Below are 24785 nucleotides of genomic sequence, written 5' to 3' on the forward strand. Positions count from 1 at the left end.
GTGTGTGCATTTGTGTGTTTGTTTCGCATGTGCTTAAAAGGCCTGAGAGAGAGTGGGAGAGAAAGATCAACTGTCTGACTGCAGAAACGAGACAGCAGGAAGCAATAGCACCTTCGTCCGGGCTGATGATGAAGTCGATCATCCCACGTGTGTACGTACGGGACATGACAATCATTTATCTGAATTGATATGTATGGTACGTTGATGCTACTGCTAAGGAGGAGCACATCCGTTTAGCACAAGTCTCTTAATATAAGCCGTCTCTGTCTCTTTTTCCTCATACAGTTCCCGTGTTTCAGGGCCATTCATTGAGCGGTTGAGGCTGCCTGCCAGTGCAGTGCTCGGGGCAGAGGCCTGAGTTGACTGGACGGGGGTGGAGGACACAGGGGGGTGGTGGGGGGGAAGGGCTGGTAACTGGTTTGAGGCTCTGTAAGGGGCTTTGAGTGGGCCTTAGTGTAGGCGGCGTTTTATACGAAAGTCGGTGAGGGCAAGACGCTTGAATAGGGGTGGCTGGGAAGTTGGGCTGGGAAGGTCCAGGATGCACCCCACAGTGCTTTTGTGTGCTCTCACATCCGTGTGTGTGTATGGGGAGGTAGTGGGGGTGTGTGTATAGCATATGTGAGATCATGTGCTCATATTCACCAGTGGAATGTAAAAAGAGAGGAGGTGGGGGCTCTCCTCTCGCCTCTCTTTCCCTCTGCCTTGTTGTTTTCTGTTCTCTCTCCACTGTGCTGTAGCCTAGGTCTGTTTGTGTAAGCTCTTTACAGGATTGTGCACACTGTGGAGCCATCCAGATGAAACAAAAACCAACCTCATTTGGTTGTTTTGAAAATGATTCGCTTTATTTTGTTTGGTTCAGGCAGATCCACCTCGTTTGACATGAGGGGGATAAAGGGTCCCTCACGTTCAGGGTCATTTCCCAGAAACATCGTTTGTATCTGCTTCGGCTCTTCCTCTGTGCACTCAAACTTCTTTCATCAACAGGTTTTATAAAGTCTCCAGACGACATGAATGAAAGATGCAATTCAACCTCCCCTTTCCCCCCTTTTTCCCTTTCGACCTCCTCAAAAGTACAATAATCTTCAGTCACTCGCCTCCTCCTCTCCATTGCGTGGCTGTGTGTAGCACCGGAGTGGTGCTGATTAAGCCAACAGAGAGACAAACGGGAGACAAAGTCCCAGCCCACCAGTTTAGTTTCGCATCCTGGACTGGAGCTGGGCCGTAGCTTGCCAAGTGGAGGGCTTTTAAACTGGGCTAAACACTAATTGCTGCCCTATTTCTTTTATGTTGCTTCTTTCCCATCTGCGATTGCGCTTCCAGACCTCCACAGCAGCCAGAGCCTCATTATAGCAGACAGTTAACAAAGGCTGGGAAACAGAAGCGGAGAATTCACTTAGGATAGCTATCTAAGCGCCAAATAAGGATTCCTGCTCTGAAAATTGAATCAATGACAGGGGCCGGATTGTGATAAAATCCTTTGGGGATTAAGATATTAATATTTGTAAATCTTATTATTGATATAAATTGTTGTGGCTTAAACTGGGAAGACTAATTTATTCAGTTTGAGAGGCAGATTCTTAATTTTTTCTTAAAACAGTTTATTCTGCAAGAAGTACTGCTTTATTGGAACAGAAGGGAGAAAACACCAACTTGTTGATTAAGAAATCAAATTTCAATTGTGATGTTTGTCTGGAGTTTCTTTTTCTCCGTGATTCCTCACTTGTTTTTCTGTAGGTGTTTTTCTGTGAGTGGAGAGGTGGGATGTGTGAGGGGGGAGAATGGGGGGGGGGGGTTAGAGAAAAGAGAATGAAGGAAATGTTGAAGAGGTGAATGAGGGGGAAGGATAAAGCAAGAGGGAATGAGATCGGGGACGAGAATTAGAGGGGGCTGAGATGGAGATGGGGGGTAGAGGGAGGGATAGCGAGAAGGTGGGAAGGAGAGGGGGTGGTCAGCAACAAAGCCGAATGTTACCATGGAAACTTGTTTATGCCTCGCTGATGCATCTTGTAGATCCAATTAGAGACTGATTGTGTCCATGTCTTCATAGACATACACACGTGTGCCCAGACATGGTGCATGCACGCGCATACACACACACTCATACACACAGGTTTGCGCAACTATTCTTCTTAGGACACTGCATTGACTTCCATTCATTTGGACAGCCCAAACAAAGTGTTTCCTTAACCTAAACCATAATTTTAATTTTAGCCCTAAACTTAACAACTTCTCCAGAAACAAGGTTTTGCCTTATTAGGATCAGGAAAATAAGGAAAGTGTTTATGCCAGAAAAGGTCCTAATGAGGGAACAAATACAAGCACACACACACATGCAGGTACGCTATGCTTATTCGCACTCACTCATGAGCACATGGAGAGTGTTGTCGCTGAAAAGCAGCAAACTGTTGAGAGAGGCAGGACAAAGGATACCCCACATTCTTCCTCTTATCAGCCTTTGAATTAGTGCAACCCCTCCCCTCGTCCACCCCTCAGCCCTCGGCTCATCGCCATGAGAGTCAGACAATAGCGGCGGAATAACGTCTCACCCGCATCCAAGCCTTGCACCAGAGCCACATGCTGTCATGACATCATATTCAGCGGACAAAAAAGGCGGCGCGCGGAGGGAGCGGTGGACAGGATTGTGACCGCTTTGCACATTTTATTTTGCATTTATCTCTTTTGTGAATCAAATCATTTATATATGGCCCTAATCCAATCATGTTTATTTTCATGGGGGGTTGGGGGGGTTATTTCTTCAGAAAATTGGACTTTGGAAACAATGTTTTTTTTCATCTCCTGGCCACTTGCCATGATTTTACATCAGAGAACAAGGGACGGTGATCATGAGCCTCCTCCTGTGCGCTCACACTATCATTCTTCTTCTTCGGGAGCCATCACAATCTCCCCGTCCCCTAGCCACTCTGAAGAGTGAGTAATTTAGTGCTAAAATGATGTGTGTGATGATGAAATGAGGGGCTGAAGATAAGGTGAGATTAGAAAAGAGAAGGCGGAGACAGAGAAGGACAGAAATTGACCCTGCCCCTGATGTCTTGTTAAAATGTGAGGGATCAGAAAGAACAACAAATGTATCGTGTGCTGCTAAATCCTGCTTAAATCCGCTGGCATGGGCAGATCTAGCAGATAGCATTGCTGCTGTGCTCACTGTGTCTGACCATAACACACACACACACACACACACACATGCACATAAACACACCCGTGGTCAGCCCGGCTGTCTGGGTTAATGCTTGGCTAACTGGGACAGCAGAGCTGAACCATGTTGACATTTTAAGCCTCAACAAGTCCAGAACAATGATTCAGCCCGTCTGCCCACCACTCCACCCCCCACACCCCATCAGACCGCAACCTCAGCCTCTTTTGCTGACCGACTCGCACACACACACACACACACACACACACACACGCACACACGCAGACCTGCATAAACATACACACCACTGCCCAAACACAGTGTGAGTGCTCAGTGCACTCCCGCCCCCTCTCTTCACACACACTTACACACGCACACTGGGTCGGTCTCCTCCTGTTCCCCACCTTTAGTGAATAAAAGAGAACAAAAGCTGATCTGATTGAGTTGACAGCAGAGAGCGAGGTGGAGAGGTACAGTAAGGCCACATGGATTATCTTAATCCTCCAATGGATGAACATGGGCAGAGGGAAGATGAACCCGGAAGCCTTAACCTCCTGACTGACCCCTGCCCACCTCTGAAGTAGCGGCAGTGCAGATATTAAGTTGAGGCACTGGTCTTATGTGGAGCTCCAGATATATGAAAAAACAATCTGCAGCATTCTTAGGACGTAATCCTATCTGCAGCCATTTCTGTGGCCGCCATTTTGTGTTTGGCCACCTTGTTTGCCCCCCCTTGTAAACTTTTGGTATGCTTTGATTCACATCCAGAACTTTAGAGGATTTGTGTGCCGCACTGTTGAGTAACACTGAACAATGTCAGGCTGCTACATGTAGTGATTTTGTGAGGCCAAATTAACTACACTCCACTAAAAGCCCATTCCAGACAAATCTAAACCCATAACTCCCGAAGCTCAAAGTATTTAGACAGTGTAAACTATTGTTGAATTATGTGCCTGCTTTTCCAGACTCCTTTTATGATGTGCTATTTATGCTCTGTCATGTTTTCCTTGTTCCTCAGGTTTCTGGTCGGAAAAGGCCTGGTGATCTACCCAGACATTGGGGACAAGTTGGACATCATCTGTCCCAAAGCAGACCAGGGCAGAGACTATGAGTTCTACAAGCTGTACCTGGTAAAGAGGGAGCAGGCGGAGAGCTGCAGTACAGTCCTCGATCCAAATGTCCTGGTCAACTGCAACAAGCCCGAAAAGGACATCAAGTTCACCATCAAATTCCAGGAGTTCAGCCCCAACTACATGGGCCTGGAGTTCAAGAGGAACGTAAACTACTACATCACCTGTAAGTTTGTCCGACAAGATGATTTATTGTTCATATTTACAGGCTTTTAACCTTCATTTAATCACAGAGGCCTGACTCGGAGATTTGAACAATAATCTCTGCTTCACACTCAGTTACACACAGTCACACCTGGGAGTTTCCAAGTGAAACAGTATTTCCATAGCAACAAGTGGCTTATGACAGGACGTGCCTTGCTTATAGAGAAGTGCTATTCGGTGGTTTCTCCGGCAGTGCAGGTCCCACATTAAATACATATACTTAATGTCTCCATGCTCAATTTTTTCATTTTTGGAAAAACCCATCCTTTAAGTATGTTTAAAATTTACATTAGGCCTCTTTTTTCAAAGCCAAATATTAGACAAATTACAACGATGCTGCACTCGTCATTATTTATAAACCAGCATTAACATTTAATACAGCAGCAGCAATGATAATAAAATCGCATAATTACAATATTCATAAAAGTGGGTAATTATTAAATTTACAAGTCAGCAGATTATTGTAATTTTATAGAAGCTTTGAGAAAAAAAGGACAGTGTATTTTGTTGTATTTTAGGAAAAAAGAAATAAAGACAGGGGATTTGGCATGCGTAAGTTGTGAGTGAACCTTTTAAGTGGGTTACAGCAGGTCAACTAGATATACAAAAATGTTAAACTTGCAATGAGGCAGGGCAAAATTAAATTATGAAAGGACCTTTTTTCAATGATGAACAAATAATGAAAAAATAATATTGTAGTCAAGATTTAAATGTGTACTTAATTCTGCTTTTCTCTGTAATTAACATCTATTAAAATTTAAGTATCTTGTTATCGCCTGGATATCTCAGATGTTTAAAATGAGGCTTTGTCTAAAAGTGCATTTAGAAAGTGGTTATTTTGCATTACCGGTTAGTTTTCTTATTTATTAATAGTCACTTTCCACATTCCAAAACACTGTTTACACATAAACAGTGGAACAAATTAACAATTCGACACACTCACAACCACATTCACTTTATGATTTATTGGGAATGTATTTTTTAATTATGTTAGGATAATTACATTTTCTGTGCAACTGCAGTTGCAGTGTTTTAAGGATCCGGTGAAAGGAAGCTTTATTTTCTCTTCTTCTCTGTCATGACATCTGAGTGATCAACAACAGAAACTACAGGTTCAAGAGGAGGGCAAAAAGCAGCTGGTGAAGCTTCAAACACTATAGAGTCTGTTTGTCTGGTCGACTTTTTGTTCCTCTCCTGGCCCTGACTTTAATTTCTGTCCTCCGTGTCCTTGAAGTTAGTATCATGAGTGGTGTCAGTGGGACCACAGCAGAGTTTAGTGCTCCACTGGATTCTGAGTGCTCTTCAAGGCTTGACTTTCATTGTCATCCTCCGTGTCCTGATCCATTGAAACAGATGGTTGCAGCTTCAGCAGGGGGTAACGGAGAAGCTTGGGCAATCTCAGCAGAGTTTGGTTCACAGGGGGATTTTTGGGACCTTATCTGGGCTTGGTTTTCCACTGCCGCGCTCCCTGGTCTGAATTTGGAGGTGGTTTGAGGACAAATGTCTCCACATTCCTCAACTACATGAACGCAATCCATCCTCAGGACGGATTAGAGACCACCTCCTCAGCTGACTTGTTTTAGAGTTTTTTTTTTTTTACACTAATCACCACAATATTAACACGCATCATCACATGATCTCTTTTTTTTGTATAGTTAAAAATTTTTTCAGCGCAACTAGACCTTAGATTCACTAGGGTTCCCGCTTGTCTCTTTCCCCTCTCTCCCTTTGTCACTCACACATGCGGACACACATAAAAACATGCTGACAGTGGACTCATCTGTACCACATTTTGTGCTTGCAAACAAAAAAAATGAGTTGGGAAGCCAGATCCGATCATATGTGATCACAGGATACGCATCCAGGATGCATTTTAAATTAATTTCTTTATTTATCTACTTGCGATTGGCTCACTAAAGACGGATGTGAATACCAGGACTGAACAGGACCTTCCTCTTAAAAGTGGAAGTTGTCTTCTCCTCAGGAGGTGTGGGGCTCTGGGGATGAAACATCCTACAAATCTGTCTGAATGTGCCGTCAACAGTCCTTCTCTGCAGCGCTGGTGCCAAACTGTTTATTTAATTTATTTTCCCCAGGATATCGTGTGGTTACATCTGTATGACCTCTGTTAGGATAGACGGGACCACATCATCCCATATGAAATGGGAGAGGTTAGCGTTACATTCCAAAGTGCTGAAAGCATTGGAAGTGTCCATCGTAAACACCCAACATGTTGAAGACGGGTGAGTGGGAAGCATGCAGAAGCCCTGCAGGACAATGGGAAAAAACACTTTAGAGCCCAGTGTGTCCCGTTGGTTCTCCCTCTGGTTCTTTGTTTGGGCTGAAGATTATATTCAATACAATTCATTTTGAAACCTTTGAGAATATCACTGAGATATTAAACCGCCAGTTTTCAACTGCCAATACATGTGTGTCAAATGTGACTCACTGAAAAATAGGAGACAAGGAGTCTGGGGACTTGAAAGACCTTTGGGCTTCAAAGTCATCATCCTTCATTTTGTTGATGCCCAATCCTGAAGCAAGCAATTAAATGTGACTTTTCGTTTTGGCATATTTAGATATTAAAATCAACATAATAAAAATAAACAATTGGAAGTATTTTTTTTCTTGGATTCTTGTCTTACCAGAATCAGAGGAGGTTTGACGTCCTCCTCGTAAAAGAATCTTCCGCTTCAGATACAAAACACAAGACTTTAAAGGGAAACAGAGCAGAAGATGTAGCTTTAATGTTCCACTTATTTCATTACAGACAGGTTGTGACATGAGTTCAAGCTGCAGTGGTGGACTCCATCTGCGTGCTTATACTATCCTCCCAAGATGATATTTATCATGTCTTCAGCAGTCATCTGAGATAGGATCTGGCTTTCCTGCTAGGAGTTTCACCAAAACTGCAATCTAATTTAGGAGATATGTCATATGTTTGCAGACAGTCTGAAGCTTGTATCTGCTCATACGCCAGCATACCCACATATACTGTAACTCATTTGAATAAAATAACACTGCTAGTTGGAGTCAGTTAAATAAACACCTGAAAAGCTTAAACCTTAAGTAAGAACAAAACTCTGAAGAGTCACCTGCTTCCTCCAACAAACCTCATGCATATTTAATTCCTGTATATCACAATAGAGAGGAAATGACATTTTCAAGACAACATTTAAAGTCTTACTGTGTAAATGTAAATGTAGAGACTCTCTCCGGTATTTTTCAGTATTTACATATATGGAAAAATTTACATTTTCTATCATTTTTTAAAAACCAGGGGATTGTAAATGATGCATAATCCTGTACATGATCTGCTTTTTGTCATTAGAAGCCATTAATTACCTACCAACATTCTTAACTCTACTAAGTCTACTGGTATATTTTGCAGCAAACGATAAAGTGGATGATGTTTTAGAGTTTTTATTTAACTGTCAACAAATCCCATGAAAGCACCAAAAACCAAAGTCTTGCATTTTCTTGGAATAACATGAAACGCTTTTCTAAAATCACAACATGTGTTGTGGTTGATCTGTCAGATGGGAGCTCTGCTGCATCTGTAATTGATTCTGCTCTCAATCAATGAAATGATCAGAGATTGTAGAGATGAAATGTCTGAATAATAATACAACAAGCCTTTCTTTAAGAACTGCTGGCAGAGTAAAAAAATAAATAAATCAGCAGAGAAGCTGCAGGCATGGAGAGGGGAAAAAAAACCCTGATCAGTCACAATTTACTCCCATGTAATACTATTAATAATATTACTGTTACATATACAATGGCATAATCCACCTTTCAATGCATTGCATTTTTCCCTGGATATAAATGCAATGCTTACATGCATTGAACTTCACATAATTCTCATGAAGATATTAAGTTGCATGTCTCAAATCTTCAAATTAATACAAACCACAGTGAGGTTTTAGTTTCTCCACATCATCTCCCTGTGATGGAACCGTCCGCTCCAAATTAAAATCTCATGCATGCTTTTCCTCTGGATCTGTGGCAGCTCAATCAATATTTGTGAGCTGACCCGCAAAGGCAAAATGCAGGGGAGCATGAAGCTTGTGATGTTATCAAGTAGCAGTTTTCGGGGGGTGGGTGGGTGGGGGGGGGGCTCATCTGTGGCAAAATCTCACATGGACATTCTGAGCATTATTACACCCATATGTATGTAGAAAACACCTTGGGGCAATTTCGGCGTCTGCTCAGACTCCTGTCCGCCTGTTAAAGGGGGTTGTCTCGTGATTACATCATAAATATTTTAACTGACTCCAGTTGCATGTGCGCGGGCCGGCATCTTTTCTACGGCGTGATCCAAAACCAAAGCAGAAACATCAAATTGACTTTGGGCTGAATTTGCTTTTATATAACACGCTCTTGCGTCTCCGCCGTATAACAACATGCTTGCTGATGTGTGTCTTATGTGTTATGCGTGTTAGTAACACTTAACACCCACGGCATATTGTTTCTGTGACTGTGAACTCACAACTGGAACCAGTTGTGAGTTCTCCACGATGGAAGCAGCCCGTGGCTGCAGGATCCCATCTGATGGTGGATCATTATTAGGCTCATATACTGTAACGTCCCCGCGTCAGCAGTAATCGGATGCAGTATTTGTCTTGGTATTATGTTAATGCTGTTGTCCTTTGCAACAGGAAGCGCTTGCTTTATTTATTCCACTGCAGCCTGTGCATACACCACGACACACTTCATCTATCATTTAGATAATGGCCGTGTGTGGCTGCTGCGTGTGTGTGTGTGTTTTCTTGTAAGGGCCAGAGAGCACCAATGCTAAACATACTTCCCCAGCATAGTCCTTAGTCAGTGTGTTTCCGTTCATAGTTCAAGTCAACCTTGTAGCTCTCTAGTTGAAGCTTGACTACGCCATTTAATTTGACAGCTTTCCTTTTTGTTAGTATTAAGAGGTTTCCGGTTTAGTTGACAGCTAGTTGTCAGCATGTTGCGGACAATTCTGAGTCTTTAAAATATTCAATTCTTTGAGCTGGCAGAGCATTAACTCAGTGTCCTCATGAGTTCAAACAAAATGCTGTGGCCTGGATTTCCCCTGGTTTTCCTTGCTGTTGTCTTGTACCATCTTTTTCTATTATTTCCAGAGTGCCTTGGCCAACGTGAGTCCGACCAAAACATGCATTAGTAATTAGACTCCCAGCTGTATTATCTGTTTGTGTTAGTCCAACTTTAAGAAATTCAGTCTTATTATTCTAAATACATGTTTAGATGTGTTCTGAAAGTCCAGTTTTAGCTGGACTAACACCCTTTTTTTTTTAATCTGATTTTAACATACTGACCTACTCTATGTATGTGTGTGTTTGTGTGTATGTGCACGTGCGCTGAAGCCCCATTAGACCGGCTTAGCCCCACCTAGATGTGAGTGCGTTATCCCACCGTCTCTGTTGGCGATGCGATCCAGCCGGCCAGCAGTGTGTGTAAATCTCCTCGGCCTATAAAGACCCAGCTTATCTGACCTGATTAACGGTCAAACGTGGCAGACGCTGTTTGAGACGAGAAGAAGATGCATAGGGAGTGAACATTCCTGCACTGAATCTTCCGGCAGGCCTTTTTCATGTCTCCACGGCTCCGATTGTCACTCATCTCCCACCACCCCCACCCCCACCCCCATGTACTTCTGCTCCTTCCAAGAGGTAGAATAAGCAACAAAGGGTGTGGGGTAAAGTAAGCAACAAATGGTCGGTGTGTGTATTTGTTTATGTGTGTGTCCCGGGCCTTGGTGTCACAGCAGGGGATCCTGTCCACCCGGTCCCGACCGTCCTGGCTGGACTCTGACAGGAATCATGGGGAGGAAGGGGTTAAGGGTCAAAACTCACGGGCAAGGGGTCACGGAAACACAGCAAGGGGTCAGTAATGATAACCCATCCTGCTCTGATCTAAACCCCAGACCCAGCACCAGACCACGCTGTCCATCATCACCACCACCACCCCACACACCCCCTTTGTACACACACACTTACATACATACTGTATATATATATATAAATATATATATATATATATGTATATACCCTCCTGGTTGTATTTCATTGCGCTGTCCAAACACAGGATATGGGATGAGCTGTTTGTGAAGAAAGGGGCTCAGCATTAGGAGAGAAGTGATTTTCGACAGGAGGTTAAGGATATATCATGGAGAAAATGATCAACAGAGGAGAGAAGATGAAAGAGAGGACAAGCGAATGGCCACACATGTGCACATACTGTATATACAGACCGTCTTTATATGACCCCAACAAAGCAAAAAAAAGTCCCTTCATTTTTTGCTACCATTTGGCCCAAGTCAAAATAATGCACTGTGGCTGCTTGGTGCGATGTTTGCTGTAGTTATCTACGCCTGTGAGTCTCTGATCTATATGAGGTTGAGGCCATGAGGCACTAAACAGAGGCAGCCTGTCGTCGTGCACTCCTTCACTCCTTCACTCCCTTGATTTCCTGTGTAGCGGCCAGGGTAAGCCTGATCCTCCCTGACAGCTGTCACTCTCCATCTCAGTGTACCATCGTGGACTCTGACACACGCCTGCTCCCTCACCAGAATAATGCTGCAGCCGGGCACACGCTATCTCACCTTCAGATGATTGCCTTGGAGAAATGTATAACGGCAGCTCACAGCATTCAGCCAATGTGTTTTCACTCCTGCTGCTGAGTTTCGTTGACATAGCCGGCAAATCCACTGCAACTTCTATCACTTTATAGTTTGGGAACACACAGTGACCGATAAGCGCTTTATTATTCATGGATGAGTCCGTAATGGAAATGCTCTGTTTATTCTCCTGACTTTAAACATTGGGTGCTGACCCGGTCTATGAAAAACAAAAACATTTGACAGTGGGAGGAAGATCTTTCTGTGGTGCTCAAACCCGACAGGATTAAGGTTACGACCTAATAAGTTGCATATCACTAACACCTACACCCTTGAGCGTGGGCTCTTCTTCTCGATCGCTTTTTTTGTCTCTCACATCCTTCACATCGATCACCTCTCCGACCAAACAAATCCTCCTTCAGTGGGTAATATGCACCCAACACATATTTCGGCGTCTTCTTATTTTCCTTTGGGAGAGTTGAAGGTCAAGTATGAAATCCCTGGCCCGGCTGCAGTAGATCACAAGATCCTCTGCTGCCCTACATATGTGCATATGTGCACACACACTCCCACGCAGGTCCTCATGGTAATAATGCAAAAGAGCTCAAGAACACACAAACACACATATACATACAAGTGAAGGCTTGTACACTGTAAATATGAGCGAGGGCTTGATTTCAGAGCAATAGCAGTGTTCAGATCAGTGTTAAATATCATGTTTTAGCATAAACATAAAAGGCCTGCAATCAAAACCACGGCCACTCTGGGGAAAAAAAGGCTGTTGCATTTGTCAGCGGCACGTTTGAAAAAGACAAAGGCATTTTGACTGTCACATTATAGACATGCTAATAAATCAGGCGCTTCCAACTTGCAATTAAATGATTTTTTTTTCCCGTTGTTGTTGAGGGATGACAACTGTTCTCATATGGTAACCTCCATCTGTAAAAATCTCACTGAAATGTTTTAATTACAAGCAAGAGACATCAATTATGGACTTCCCCATGTGTTTGTCATCAGGAGAACAAAGGACAGGCATTAACGAAAACACTAAAATAATGATTTATTGTGTTGCCAACATTTCTATTCCTTTTCAAAATGCTTTGCTTTTATATCACACACACACACACAAAGAGAATATAAATGCTCAGAACTTGCAATCATTTTTTATTAGTCCATATTCCAGGGTTCCTGAGTTGACTGTTAAAGTTAAACATTACCTTTGTCAGTGCTGTGGTATCAATCATTTTGTTCCTGTTTTGCTTAGATTTGTTTGGAAGCGGTTGACTTTTAAGCAGCTAATCAGGAAGCCTTAACGGATTTCATTTCCAAGGTAAACCCTGCTAACAGGACAGGTTAGCACCAGTGAAGCAGCATGGTCCAAGATAAGGAGATTTAACCCCCCTCTGTGAGTGACTATAGCCAAGTGTTTATTAGAGTGCCATTGTAATATATGACTTTGTGCTTGCTTTGCAAATCTATTCACGGTGCCTCTGCTGCTTCTCCTCTGGATATTTCATTCGGAGAGGGTTAGCAGGCACAGCGTTATTGTGGCTGGTTATTGCCTTTCGTTTATTACAGAGGAGTTTGTTTAGAGTGGGGGTGGGGGGGGCAGGAGCAGGAGGGACATGAGGATTTTCCTTGAGAGGGAGGGCTCTTCACGTGACTGTACAAATGAATGGTAACCATTGGTTACAGCTCAACCCATTGCTGATAGATGAGGCTGATATATTCATGTATTCATCACAATTAGTCCGCTCTGTGCATCTCCAAACGCAGACACTCATCCCTCCTCAGCTGCGCTCCACACTTATCTTATTAGAATATTTTATACCGCTCACTCCCTCTCTCTCGGTCTTGTATGTCATCCCTTGCTCCCACTCCTCTAAACATCCCGTTGTACTTCTGTTTTCCTGCTCCGACATTTGGAAGTTGTTTATGTGTGTGTGTGTGTGTGTGTGTGTAGGTGCTGTGGCAAGTCTGTGCTCAAGTCCCTTTTGTTAACCGATATCTTGTCCTCTCAGCACACAGACCGCGGGAGACCACAGAGCCAACTCTGCGAAACAACAACACTGTTGATTTTTGTTTTTGTTCTCCTCCTCTCAACTAATGCAAACTCATTTGCTGAATGACTTTTTTCCTCTTCTTCTTCTTCGTCTTCTTCTTCTCCATGAGCGATTTTCAATTGTTAAAAGTAGCTTCTTGGTTTTTCTTTAATTCCATCTGCTATGCAGAAAATGTCTCTGTGGTTCAGCATCCCTAAAATAGCTCGAAGCAAAAGGAGAGGAGACATCCTAAGATTGCTGGGGAGATGCATGTTTGGAGTAGAGTTCACAGTGACGAGGAAAAGTAATTGAAGGACACAAAAAGATGAATACCGTCCGTGAAGGAAATTGTATCGGACAGTGTTGTATCATTGTAAAAAAAAAACATAAGCACAGGATAAAACAATGACAGCCCATAATCAAAAACACTTGAGAAATACATATTTCTCTTTCCATTTGAGATGTCTGAGGTTGTTTGCCCTCTGCTTTGCCAACAACACATATCCTCAGTGTCTTTCTTCTCCGGCCAATAGCTAAGCTCAAATCACAGCTCTCTGTCTGTCAGACGGAGCTTGCTCTCCCTCTCCACCATCCCAAGAACAGTGGTTTCTCTTTTCCAAGGCACACTCTGAAATGGCTTTGTTTTCCAACAACCATTCAGTGGCACCCTCAGCTTAGGTCTGCCAAGAAGTCCGCCTCCCCGAGCTGGAGCCCGGGCTTGTTTACACAAACTCATTGGAGAAATATGGATGTATAATTATAGAGGTTGTTAGTTTTAATGTCGCATCCTCGCTATGGAAACCACTGCATGCTTGGTCAGCTACGATGAGGGGTGGCTGATGAAACCCTGACTGGGGATGGCGTGAACATTTCTGCGGAAAGCGTTTCGGGGGAGCAGGAGAGAAAAAGGAGCTTCTTGATGGAATCGAATCAGTGCCGAGCAAAAGCAAACAAACATGAATCACGAGGCGGTGATAGAGATTGCTGTGGTTGTCCAACGCATAAATACAGAGTCTAAATACTGCACACCAGGCCAGGACCAAGCCCGTTTCTGTGAATTCAGCTCGGTGGCAAAATGTCCATGTTCCATTCCAGCATGACCACAGTCGCACAAACACGGTAACAGGAGCAGACAAACACACAGGAGGCGTGTGTGTGTGTGTGTGTGTGTGTGTGTGTGTGCGTGTGCGTGCGTTCCTGTATGTGTGTGTGTACACAACTACACAGGCATAAATAAGCACAAAGCCACATAAGCAAATTTAAATATATATATATATATATATATATATATATATATACGCTTCTAAGTGTGCAGTAGCATGCAAATAGATGCACAAAAAACATAATGTGTTCATGCATGTCCATGCTCGTCTCTGCTAAGATTTGCTTGCATTTACAGAAGTGGCAGTGTGCATTGTGCATCTGGTAATGCACATTAAAGAGGACTGCAGCTTCAGTCAGCAGTCCCATGGGTATGAAGGTGTGCACTGTCAGAGTTTGTGCACTTGCACCATGATGGATGGATGCTGACTGACACCTCAGGACTTCACAGATATATGTGTTGTTTTTGAGCTCAGGCTCTGCTGCCTCTCACTGAGAGCTGATGATTTCATCAACAGCGATGGAACAATTTTACCTCCCGTTGCAAACCCACAAGTCCAATTTCCCTCTCGCTCTTTATGTCCCCCCTCTTCTCCTTCTTTGTCCTGCAACTTAATCGTTCTCTCTCTCTCTCCGCCTTTGCCATTCCACCTATTTTCTCTCCTCCTTAGATCTCCCCCTCCTCCCTTTTGCCTCCTCTCTTCGTGCACAGTGACAGATCCTTCAGGAAATTGTTTCTGGTCTGCCAGACCTTTTTTGTGTTGTGGCTGTTTATTTGTGCTGGGGGCACGGGGGCTCCGGAACCTCGCTCTCTCTCCCGCTCTCGGGCTGAAGGTTAAGCTCCAAAACTCTTTTCACCGCCCTGCACCAAAACACACTGATCCTCGATCAGCGTGGCTTTACCGTGTAACTGATACCAGGGATGAGGATAGCGGAGCAGCAGAGAGGATGTAATCAGTGTGTGTGTGTGCATGTTTGTGTATGTGCGTCAGCTGCTGGCTTTGTGTGTATTAGGATGTAATCAGCAGCATTTTCTCTGTGGTCTGCTGTGCTCTCTGATTGGGGTTTTGGCGAATAACAGGGGCAGGGAGGAAAAATGTGTCTCTCTTCCTGCTTCTTGTGTTGCAGCCCGGGCCTCAGAGCTGGACAAGCCTTCGCTGTGGTTTGAGGCTGCGCTCGAAGCTCTGGCACTTTACACATCAGCTTCATCAAATCCTCGATCTATTATATATTATATAGACTCTGTCTCTGTGTCTCAGTGTGTGTGTCTGTTTATTAGATGCGCTGACTTGGGTCCCATGTTTGTTGCAGTCAGCTTTGTTCAGTCACCTCTGTGTTAGCAGGTACAAGAAAATCCCTCCAGGGTTTTAGGTGCACACACACACACACACACACACAGGGACACACACCTGTGCACTGTTCTCTCTCGCTTGCTCTCGATCTTTGTCTTTGTTCTGTCTCTTGCAGAATTTGTTTTTGTGGACAACAGATGGCCTGACATGGACTCTCTCCTCTGTAACAAGTACAGTCTCTGTACTGTCCCTTACTCTGTCTCTGACATCTCCCTCTCTCTTTCACTCGCTCTCTCTTTCTCTGTCTTTACTGCCTGTCTGCTGTGTTATCTCTGCGGCGCTGTGATGTAATCATTCGAGGAACTTACCAAGAAAAAGAATCTTAAATACCGAGCAGCTTCTCAAATGTGAACATTTGCTGCTTTGCTTTGTTTAATAGCATTGTATATTGAATATGTAGGACGTGTACTGATGCATAAAGGTTTGGAAACATCACTTTCTATCCATATGTCATTGTTTTCTGGCATCTTGTAGATGCAACGATGAATAAGTTATTCCAAAAAAATAATCCACATGTCAAAATGAGTTAGCTGTAGTCTCAAATCTTTCCATTTTTTGTTTTCCTCTGACCTGAGGAAAGTTTCATTAGCCTGAATATAATTTTCCATCTCAGCCTTGTCTCTTCTCGCATGCAGCGTCCCTGCAGCTCATTGTACCTCATTGGATTTGTTTTGCATTGCCTATCTGAGATTGAAAGTGCTGAGCCTGCGGTAAGAGTTTTGTTTTTTTCGGTTCTCATCTTTGATGTATGTTATTGTGCCGAGGAACACGGGGTTGGCCCAGTTGTCATAATGTTCTTCTGGAGGCCAGTTTGAAAAGGTCAGTGAAAATGAAGCTTCTCTCTACAGAAGACAAATGGACACAGTGCGGCAGCTCCACACAGACACAGAAGAGCCGCATCGAAACAGATTTAGTCAAACCCACAAACACACACACATTTTTTTTTATACATGCACCAGCACGAGCAGCAAGTTCTCTGATATTTTGGCCTCTGCTTTCCATCGTGCTACGGCTTTGGCTCCGGTTTCCCTCAGTGGGGACTTAGTTCACAGTTTAGCTCTTTAGTCCATCTTGATTTTCGGAGCCTCATGGCCTTTGACATGCCACCACTATCTCCCACTGCATTCCGATCCATCCCAGTGCTTCTTTTATCAGGCTGCACAGGCTGATTTGTGGCCTGTGGACGTTGAGATCGAGCAGGGCGACTCCTCTGCGGAGTTCACAGTCCCACATCACCTTTGTAGATGACCACAGAGAGGATCAGTTTTTATCATCTGCTGGGGTTTAGAGAGTGAACCATGGTTCACCTCATGTAATTATCAGCACAAATGAAGTCAGAGGACAACGTCAGTAAGCCTCTCGCTGAGGAACAAGATCACCAAGAGATCTTCTGTGAGCATCTGTCAAATGATTACACATGTGTAACCTGACAACACAAATACCACCCACTAATATGGATAATACTGGCTGTTTCTGAGGAAAACTACTGGGATTTCAGCTTAATACAAAGATTTTGTTATGGACACAATAATGGGATAATTGGAGCACTATGCTCTGTTTTCTCTTTTGACAACCTATAATTTTAAGTTTCCTTGCACTCTGTTGGAATCCAGAGCACTGTATTTAGTTATGAATTGGGTGCAAAATTTGTTTCCAATTTTAAAAAGTGCATAAAATTGCATCTTTACATATTTGATTCCAACTAACGCACTGGGACTCCAAACGTGTGGTCAAGAAAAAGATTAGGTTCAGAGAATGATTAGAGAGGATAAACGTCTTTTACATAACTGTTGTTTTTTCCCCCCTTACTTTTCTCTGCTATTTTTCTTATTAATAATGGGTCATTTGACCTCTCTATGCCTCTTAAAATGAAACAGAAATATCTCTCATAATTTGACATGAGAGGTCAAAAGTAGACTTAGCTTCATTTGAAGGGGAGGCAAGCCAAAACGTTTGGAAATAATTTAAATTGGCTCTCTGCTATGCATAATGTCCAATAATGTACGCATAATGTCCAAAGCTCAGACTAATATTATCCAGACCATCAAGCTTAATACACACACACACACACACACACACACACACACATATATATATATATATATATATATATATATATATATATATATATATATATATATTACAAGTACTTTTCACAAAACAGTGATTCCCACTCCTCTTTAGTATATGATAGAGAAATATTTGCAATTATTTCGGGGGTAATTTCAGGACAGTTCCTCTTATAGTAAGCTTTTTGTCCCTTATAATAGGAAATTTGATTAAGCACCCATTTTCTTGGTCTAGAACCTCCTAGATTGATTTCAACTCGAGGTGTAACCAATAGAAATTCCTAAGGTGAGTGGTTTTTAATTTGTAGTTGCCGCAGGAAGTGATCAGTCAGTTTAACAGCAGCTCTTCATAAGAAAAGAGGCTCGACGAGGGAAGTACTGAGGGGGAGCTGGAGTAGTAGATGTCATGTTGACCGATTGTTGATGTGGATTAATGGACTTGTTGGTCCTCGAGTGTTGGCGTCTCGCCCACTATTTCCTGTGGTAAAAAATAAACAATGGGCATGTGATTGGATTAATGAAACACTAATGTGTGGCTCTCCTCTGTCTTTAATAAGGGTAAAACTCTGTGTACTCACTGTGACCGGCACACACATGCTCACAAACACAAACACACACACACACACACACACACACACACTCATTACATTTCCATACACAGTTAAGTGGAGTTACGGTTGTAGAGGGACTACAATGTTCAGTTGGACGACTGTCCTTGTCCAAGCACTGGTGGGGAATTGATTTGTGTCTGCGTCTGCTCCACACGGGGTCGAAATGCTCCTTTCACATTAGGCCGTTTCCAGTTGTTAGCATGTCGAGCACCATGCCGAGTCTTCCCTCCATCCACGGACTTAATAACATACATTTTTTTAAAGCTTATAGAGCATAAAATTGGTTTCCTTATCAGTCCAATAAATGTCACTGTCCTGAATTTCGACATGTTTTTTTTTTGCTGCTGTTGTCTCATTCTTCTGGGAACTGGCTTCTATTATTTCCGTGGCTCATGTGCAGAGCTCCCAGGCCAGCTTTAGTCCAACTCTGGTCCGACTGAGCCTGACTCCCAATCACATTATCTGGGTGTGTTAGTATGACTTTGACAAATTTGATTTAGTGCAATTTCAGTTGGAATAAATAGATTTTAAACGTCTGTTTTTGTCGGACTAAGACAATCAATTGTGTTTTTTTTGTTTTTTTCTTAATGTCATGGAAATGTACTGACATACACACACAATAACTCAGCAACTCCCACATGAACAATATTAACCTTTTAGCTTCTCAGTGTTTGAGAGAGAGTGTGTGCGCTTCAGCATGTGTTGAATCTCTTCTAACCTTTAGCTCGGACCAATAGGAAGGTGAAGTGGCTTTTTTTTTTCTCTCTGACCCAGTTTCCTCTCTGCTCATTTCTCTGAACACGCAACATTTCAGCAGCTATTAGTCAAATGATGCGCTGGCTGTCTGAGAGGGGAGTTCGCAGGCAACTGTGTGTGTGGTGTGTGTGTGTGTGGTGTGGCTCTCAGGGCATGTTTGTTCACCTGTTAGTGTTGTGTATTCAAGGGTGCTAATGTGTGTGTGCCCAGTAGGGCTGTGCCAGTTTTTAAAAATAATCATGTAATGGGGGGGGGGGGGGGGGGGGGCAATGATTACACAAACAAAGAAAAATAACAGTTGCAACCTGGAAGGTTCTATTTTCCCCCCTTTGTCTTTCATTCAATCCGTGCTTTTAGATGTGTGCAGCTGCTGGTCAGAGGGAACAAAAAAAAGTGTGTGGGCCACTTCAACAGGCTGTTTTTTTCCACCCTTGCACAGGATTTGTGTAAAATTGCTAAGGTTTTGTGCGACTGCTGCTCAGCTCAGTGATATCGGTGAAAAGAGCCATTACAGCCAATTAGCTACTCTGTCATTAGGGAGGGTTGTGTGGGCTACTGGCAACTTCTCCACACAACAGAATACATTATGGCTGTAAAATAGCTGGTAAAGCTGAAAACACTAATACCTAAAAAAAAATGTTCCATATTGGGAACAGCAGAGCTGTGGCAGGTTTTTATTTTACAGTCAGTGTGGTTATGAAATTAATATTGGATATTTTGGCTGCTGCCCTCGTGTCTCATAAATTCAGTACTATATGCAGAAGCTTATAGTATTATTAAGTACCTCCTTCCCAGGTTACTTTATTTTATTGTGCCAGTTGACCATGTTCAGAATTCTGCACTCCCCCTGGTGCACACCTGTCAGATCGTGTGGGTTTTGGCGAAGGAGCACGCATGCACATTTTAAACAGAGACCTCCTTTATTTTGTGTGTTCAAACGTGTATGTGTGTGTGTGTGTGTGTGGAGGGCAGGGGAAAAGGGCTATGAGTGCAGCAGAAAGGTTTAGGATGAGATGGACTCTAGTCTGTCTGCATCTGTCATGTTGGAGTGTGCTCAGTCTGTTCATGTTTGAGACAGATGACTTGCTCTGCTCCCCAAGGTCCTTCCTGTTATTCTGCATCCTTTATCTCCTACTGATCCGGCAGACGGCCTGCACACAGCCGCATGTGCACTCGTATGGGCGTGAGTGTGCATGTGAACAATTTCTCTTGTGCACATCTTGTCTTGTTTGTTTCTTCGTACTTGTACATCCAGGACTTCTATATGTGTGTGTGTGTGTGTAGGGGGGCGTACTCCAGCAAGTTTTGTGCTGTGTATGGGATCCCAGGGTTTTGCAACATGCTGAGTTGGGAAATGGGGAGTGGAAAGTGCAGCAGTACAGAAGCTCTGCCCCTGCTAGATCCACTGGGGAGGTGACACACACACACACACACATACACATACACCTGCAGCTAAATGATGCAGAAGGTCTGTGTTTTTGCAGGCTGTGGAATGTGTATGGAGACACAGAAACACACACAGATACTTTGGGAGCCGCTGACAGGTCCTCTGCAAAGGTTAAAAGCTGTCATAAGTATCTTTGAAGCACCGGTGGGGCTGGCTATATAGAAGTCTATAATGCTCAACGTTTAGCTCTGTAATTAAGGGATTGTTATGACTGACAAATAAACAGACATGTCAACCCACACCCATACACACACACAGTTGTAAGCTGCTATTCTTCTTAAGACACTGCAATGACTTTTATTCATTTGCACAGACTAAACAAAGTATTATTCCCAACCGTAACCATGACCTTCACCTTGCAACAATTCATATGTTAGCGCCTTAGAAATGAGGTTCTGCCCCATTAGGTCCAGGTCCTAACAGATACAAGTACACACACACACACACACACACACACACACACAACTTGTAACGTCACAATATGTTAAATGTGCTGGATGACAGCGTCTGAGTTTCACTTGATCAGGTTTACACTGGCACTCATGTCTGTACACTGGTGAAAGTGGCTGACTTTTCATGTATATGTATTATGGATTAACTGTTTTATATGACTTTATGTTAACATCTATTTTTTATGTTGTGCTACAGACCTTCTCTTCGGTTTTTTATAAAGTCTATAATAATAATGATAATAAAAAATACATTTTTATGAAATGCACACTGTTGCACCGGGACCATACTGCACATGGTGGAAATGGTGAGTGTGAGTGTGAGTGAGAGGGAAGCAAGTTGGCAGTCACACACACACACACACACACGCTCACACGCTCACATATATGCTTCCTCTGCTCCATAGAGAGAGATCACCTCCCACTTCTTATTTTTTTTCCAAACTGAGCTCTCCTCCTCCTGTTCCTCTCAACTCCTCACTTCATCACCTCCTTCCATATTCCCTCACCAGCATATGCACGCAAGGACAGATCAGGTCTCACTCCTCTCTGGCTCGCACACTCTCGTGTCTTAAAAAAAAAAAGGAATCTCTTGCTTCCACTCCTGTCCAGCACTCCTCTTTCCATTCACCCTCTAAACACCTCAACCCCCCCCTACACACACGTCGCCACTTTACCTCCCTCACTCACCCTTCTGCAGCACCACCCAACCCTCCTCACCCCACCCCATTCTATCCCATAGTGCTCTCTGCTGGGAGGATTTAGAGGCACCCTGTAATTTTGGTGCCGGAGGAGCTCTTAAGTCCTGCCTGATCTTCTGGCTATAAAGGCAGCCAACGTGTGTGTGTGTGTGTGTGTGTGTGAATATGAAATTGTGTGTGCGTGCATGTCAGTGTGTGTTCCATTCTGTTGGACCGAGTGCTTACATGTATGTTTTTTTTTTCCGCAGCCGTTTCAAATGTGGATGTAGCTGTATGTGTGTACAGCCGGGTATGCTCTTGCTTTCTGCCTCTGTGTGTGTGTGTGTGTGTGTGTGTGTGTGTGTGTGTGTGAGAGAGAGAGCAGCAGTCTAATCAGGGCACAGGAGAGGAGCTCCCCCTCTGGCTGTATCCTGAAGCTGTGAGCTGAGCAACAGTTGTGTGCACTGAGCTGCTTACCACCTTAAACCTTGACACTAAAGCCCCATTTCTATGAAGCAGTACAGTTGGATTTTAGTTTGGTACATGACACAATGATCTGTGTTTGTCAAACGTTGAGGAGGTTTACCAAAATAACAAATCATACTGTCCAACTTTTGGAAGAGCAGCTCCTACAAGGTGGAGCTCGACACCCTGCAGTCTGTTGACTGCTCGACAGAGAATCATCCATTTTGTACAACAGCAAGCGGAAAAAACAGCAAACTTTTGCCGTAAAACCTGCAGATTTCTCTCAAGCTTGTCTTGTTGTGATAAACAGCTATGTACCAAAAAGAAACAACACAAAATGCTCGACGTTGCTCTTTGTTTACTGTGTCACATTCTTCTTATTCGTGGGATTTATTGGCGAGCCGCACTGTGTCGCGCTGGTGTGGCGTCACGCTATTTATGCAGCCGACGCACATTATGTAAATAGCTTCATAATTTATGTATCCAGCCCACACACCCCGCTGTGGAAACACAAGTCAGATCAGGGTGTACCGATCGAAACCTCACCGCGGTGAGCTGAACTGCACTGTACCGCTTGGTGGAAACCTGGCTTAATGCGGCTACCAGCATAGCAGCCTCTGGTAACAGGCAGCATGCAGAGATGTGAGAGGTGATCCATGGTGATACATTTCAAAAACTAAATGGCTAAAAATTGAAGAGGAAGATTTGTGAATTAGCCGTGTCCTTGTGCATTATTCAAAACCGTGCTTATTCTAAGCTAAATTAAATATTGTATTCACAAAATGGCATGAAAAACATGCAGCGCCGGTGTCAAAGATATGACTATTTAATATTCTCTGTCAACTTTGATTATTGTGAAGATAGAAGAAAAGAAAATATTGGCCGAGCTCAGTGCCCCCAATTCATCTGAGATGATAAGTCTGAATGTATTTTCTTTGCCGATGCCAAACCTGTGGAGGAGGCGATGGGGCGAGACAGCGAGTGAAGGGGTTGGAGGTTGATTACTGATTTCCATTTCTATTTCAAGGACAAAGAAATGGAAGACTGAAGGGCTGGGACATCTATTTAGATCTATTTCATTCTGCCATAATCAGGCTTTAGCCATGCCCTAATACTTGGGATTAGAAAAGGTTCAAAGTGCAAACATCTAGATCCCTTCGTATTATTCCAGTCTGTCAACCTCACTTTGTATGTTTTTGCATGTGAGTGTGCACATGCATACTTGCATGCATGCCAGATCTGCTGGGAAGGGTTATCAAGCTGGATACAGCCCCATAAACCTAATCTCACCCTCCCTGTGCTCATTCAAGAGTGATATTTTGGTCAAATAGGCTCTCCTCTCTCCTCCTACCTTTGTTGACTCATGGTTCACTAATGCAAACAGAAACGGAGAGAGGAATATTGCAGGTATGACAAAAATCCATTTCTGCTGTGACGCCCTGTTTGATACAGACACACTTACTTGAATGCTTGTGTTTAGCTTCCTCCTTTGAATGAAACGGATGAAACAGCTCTTTGTGTTCGTGTTTTTCCTTGATGCTTAGTGTGAGTGATCAGACTGTGGTTGTGCCTGTTTATATATTTAGCTCATTTTAGATTTTTCTTTTCTTTATGTGGACATTATTACTGGTTGTTACTGTGAGTACCTGCTGCCTGCTTGGCTCGTCTAAGTGGAAGTCTGAATGCTGGGGAGAATGGGGGGAGAATGGGGGGGGTGGTGGTGTGTGAAAGGTAGCCAATGAATGTCACCTCTCATCCACTTTCTCATTAAACAACCTGCTCTCTGTCTGTCACATGGGCTGTATCCATCCCCACTTTCTGTGCTGTGGGCACGTAAGCGTGCACGCGCTTGCATCGACACCGGAGCACATGAACATGCGTGTACACAGCGCACATTGTACCGTATGAAAGCAAGCCCCCCTTGGGCTGGACAGGAATAATAAGCAGCAGATGATTCATGATGGAGATGGGGAATGTATTCGGCAGGACCACCTGAGTGACCTCATTTAGCAGACCTGAGAATAAATATAGACCACCGTTTCGCACTCTCGCCTTACCTTGTGTGCGTCGTCTGGACCAGTCAGCACTACATCTCTCACACATCTCCCACTCCTCTCCTCGGAGCACCTCGGGGAGCAGTCCTTCCACTCTGCCCCAAATGTCCTTGTGAAATCTGTGTGCATTTTTGCATATTGCAAGTGTGTGCATTCATATACGCACGTTAATGTGTCAGCGGCAGCGGTACGTGTGTAGAACTGGAACAGGAGCGTTTGTTGTGGGCCAGCTCTCACCCTTGTATGGCTTTCTCTTGGCTGATACTTTGTACTGTAGATATTTCCCAACATCAACATTTGGCACCTGGTTTCTCTTATGACTTCAGCAGCTGTAGATCTTTTGTTCTCCCTCTAGTCATTCTGCGGCCAATGATCCACACCCACAAAAAGGCCCTAAATCTTACAAAAAATTCTCTTTGGAGCCAACTGCTTTATAAAAAAAAAAAAAAAATTCCTTCATGCAATGACCAGTTCCTTTGGTATTCTGGGCCACTAACATTGAACCAGTTCTCTTCAGTAAATCATTAGCAGCGGACTGGTTTCTTTGTTCTTCGTCCTGTCGTTACTTTATCCCCTTGTGTTTTTATCTCCCTGCTGAGACAGGAAGACCCAGTTCCCCGGTTTCCTCTCTCCAAAACATGACATGACTGTCGGCCTTTTA

The 24785-nt window shown here is 43.6% G+C and overlaps 1 protein-coding gene across 1 annotated transcript in view; it reads left to right on the plus strand.

Moving 5' to 3' along the window:
* efnb1 (ephrin-B1) overlaps nucleotides 1-24785 on the plus strand; it is a 56804-nt gene that overhangs the window by 19743 nt on the left and 12276 nt on the right. The window contains exon 2 of the mRNA XM_058649499.1: nucleotides 4170-4447. Within this exon, the coding sequence (XP_058505482.1) occupies nucleotides 4170-4447 (278 nt within the window). The remainder of the gene's footprint in view (nucleotides 1-4169; nucleotides 4448-24785) is intronic.

The sequence above is a fragment of the Solea solea genome, chromosome 14 (genome assembly GCF_958295425.1).
Source record: "Solea solea chromosome 14, fSolSol10.1, whole genome shotgun sequence".
Lineage (NCBI taxonomy): Eukaryota > Metazoa > Chordata > Actinopteri > Pleuronectiformes > Soleidae > Solea > Solea solea.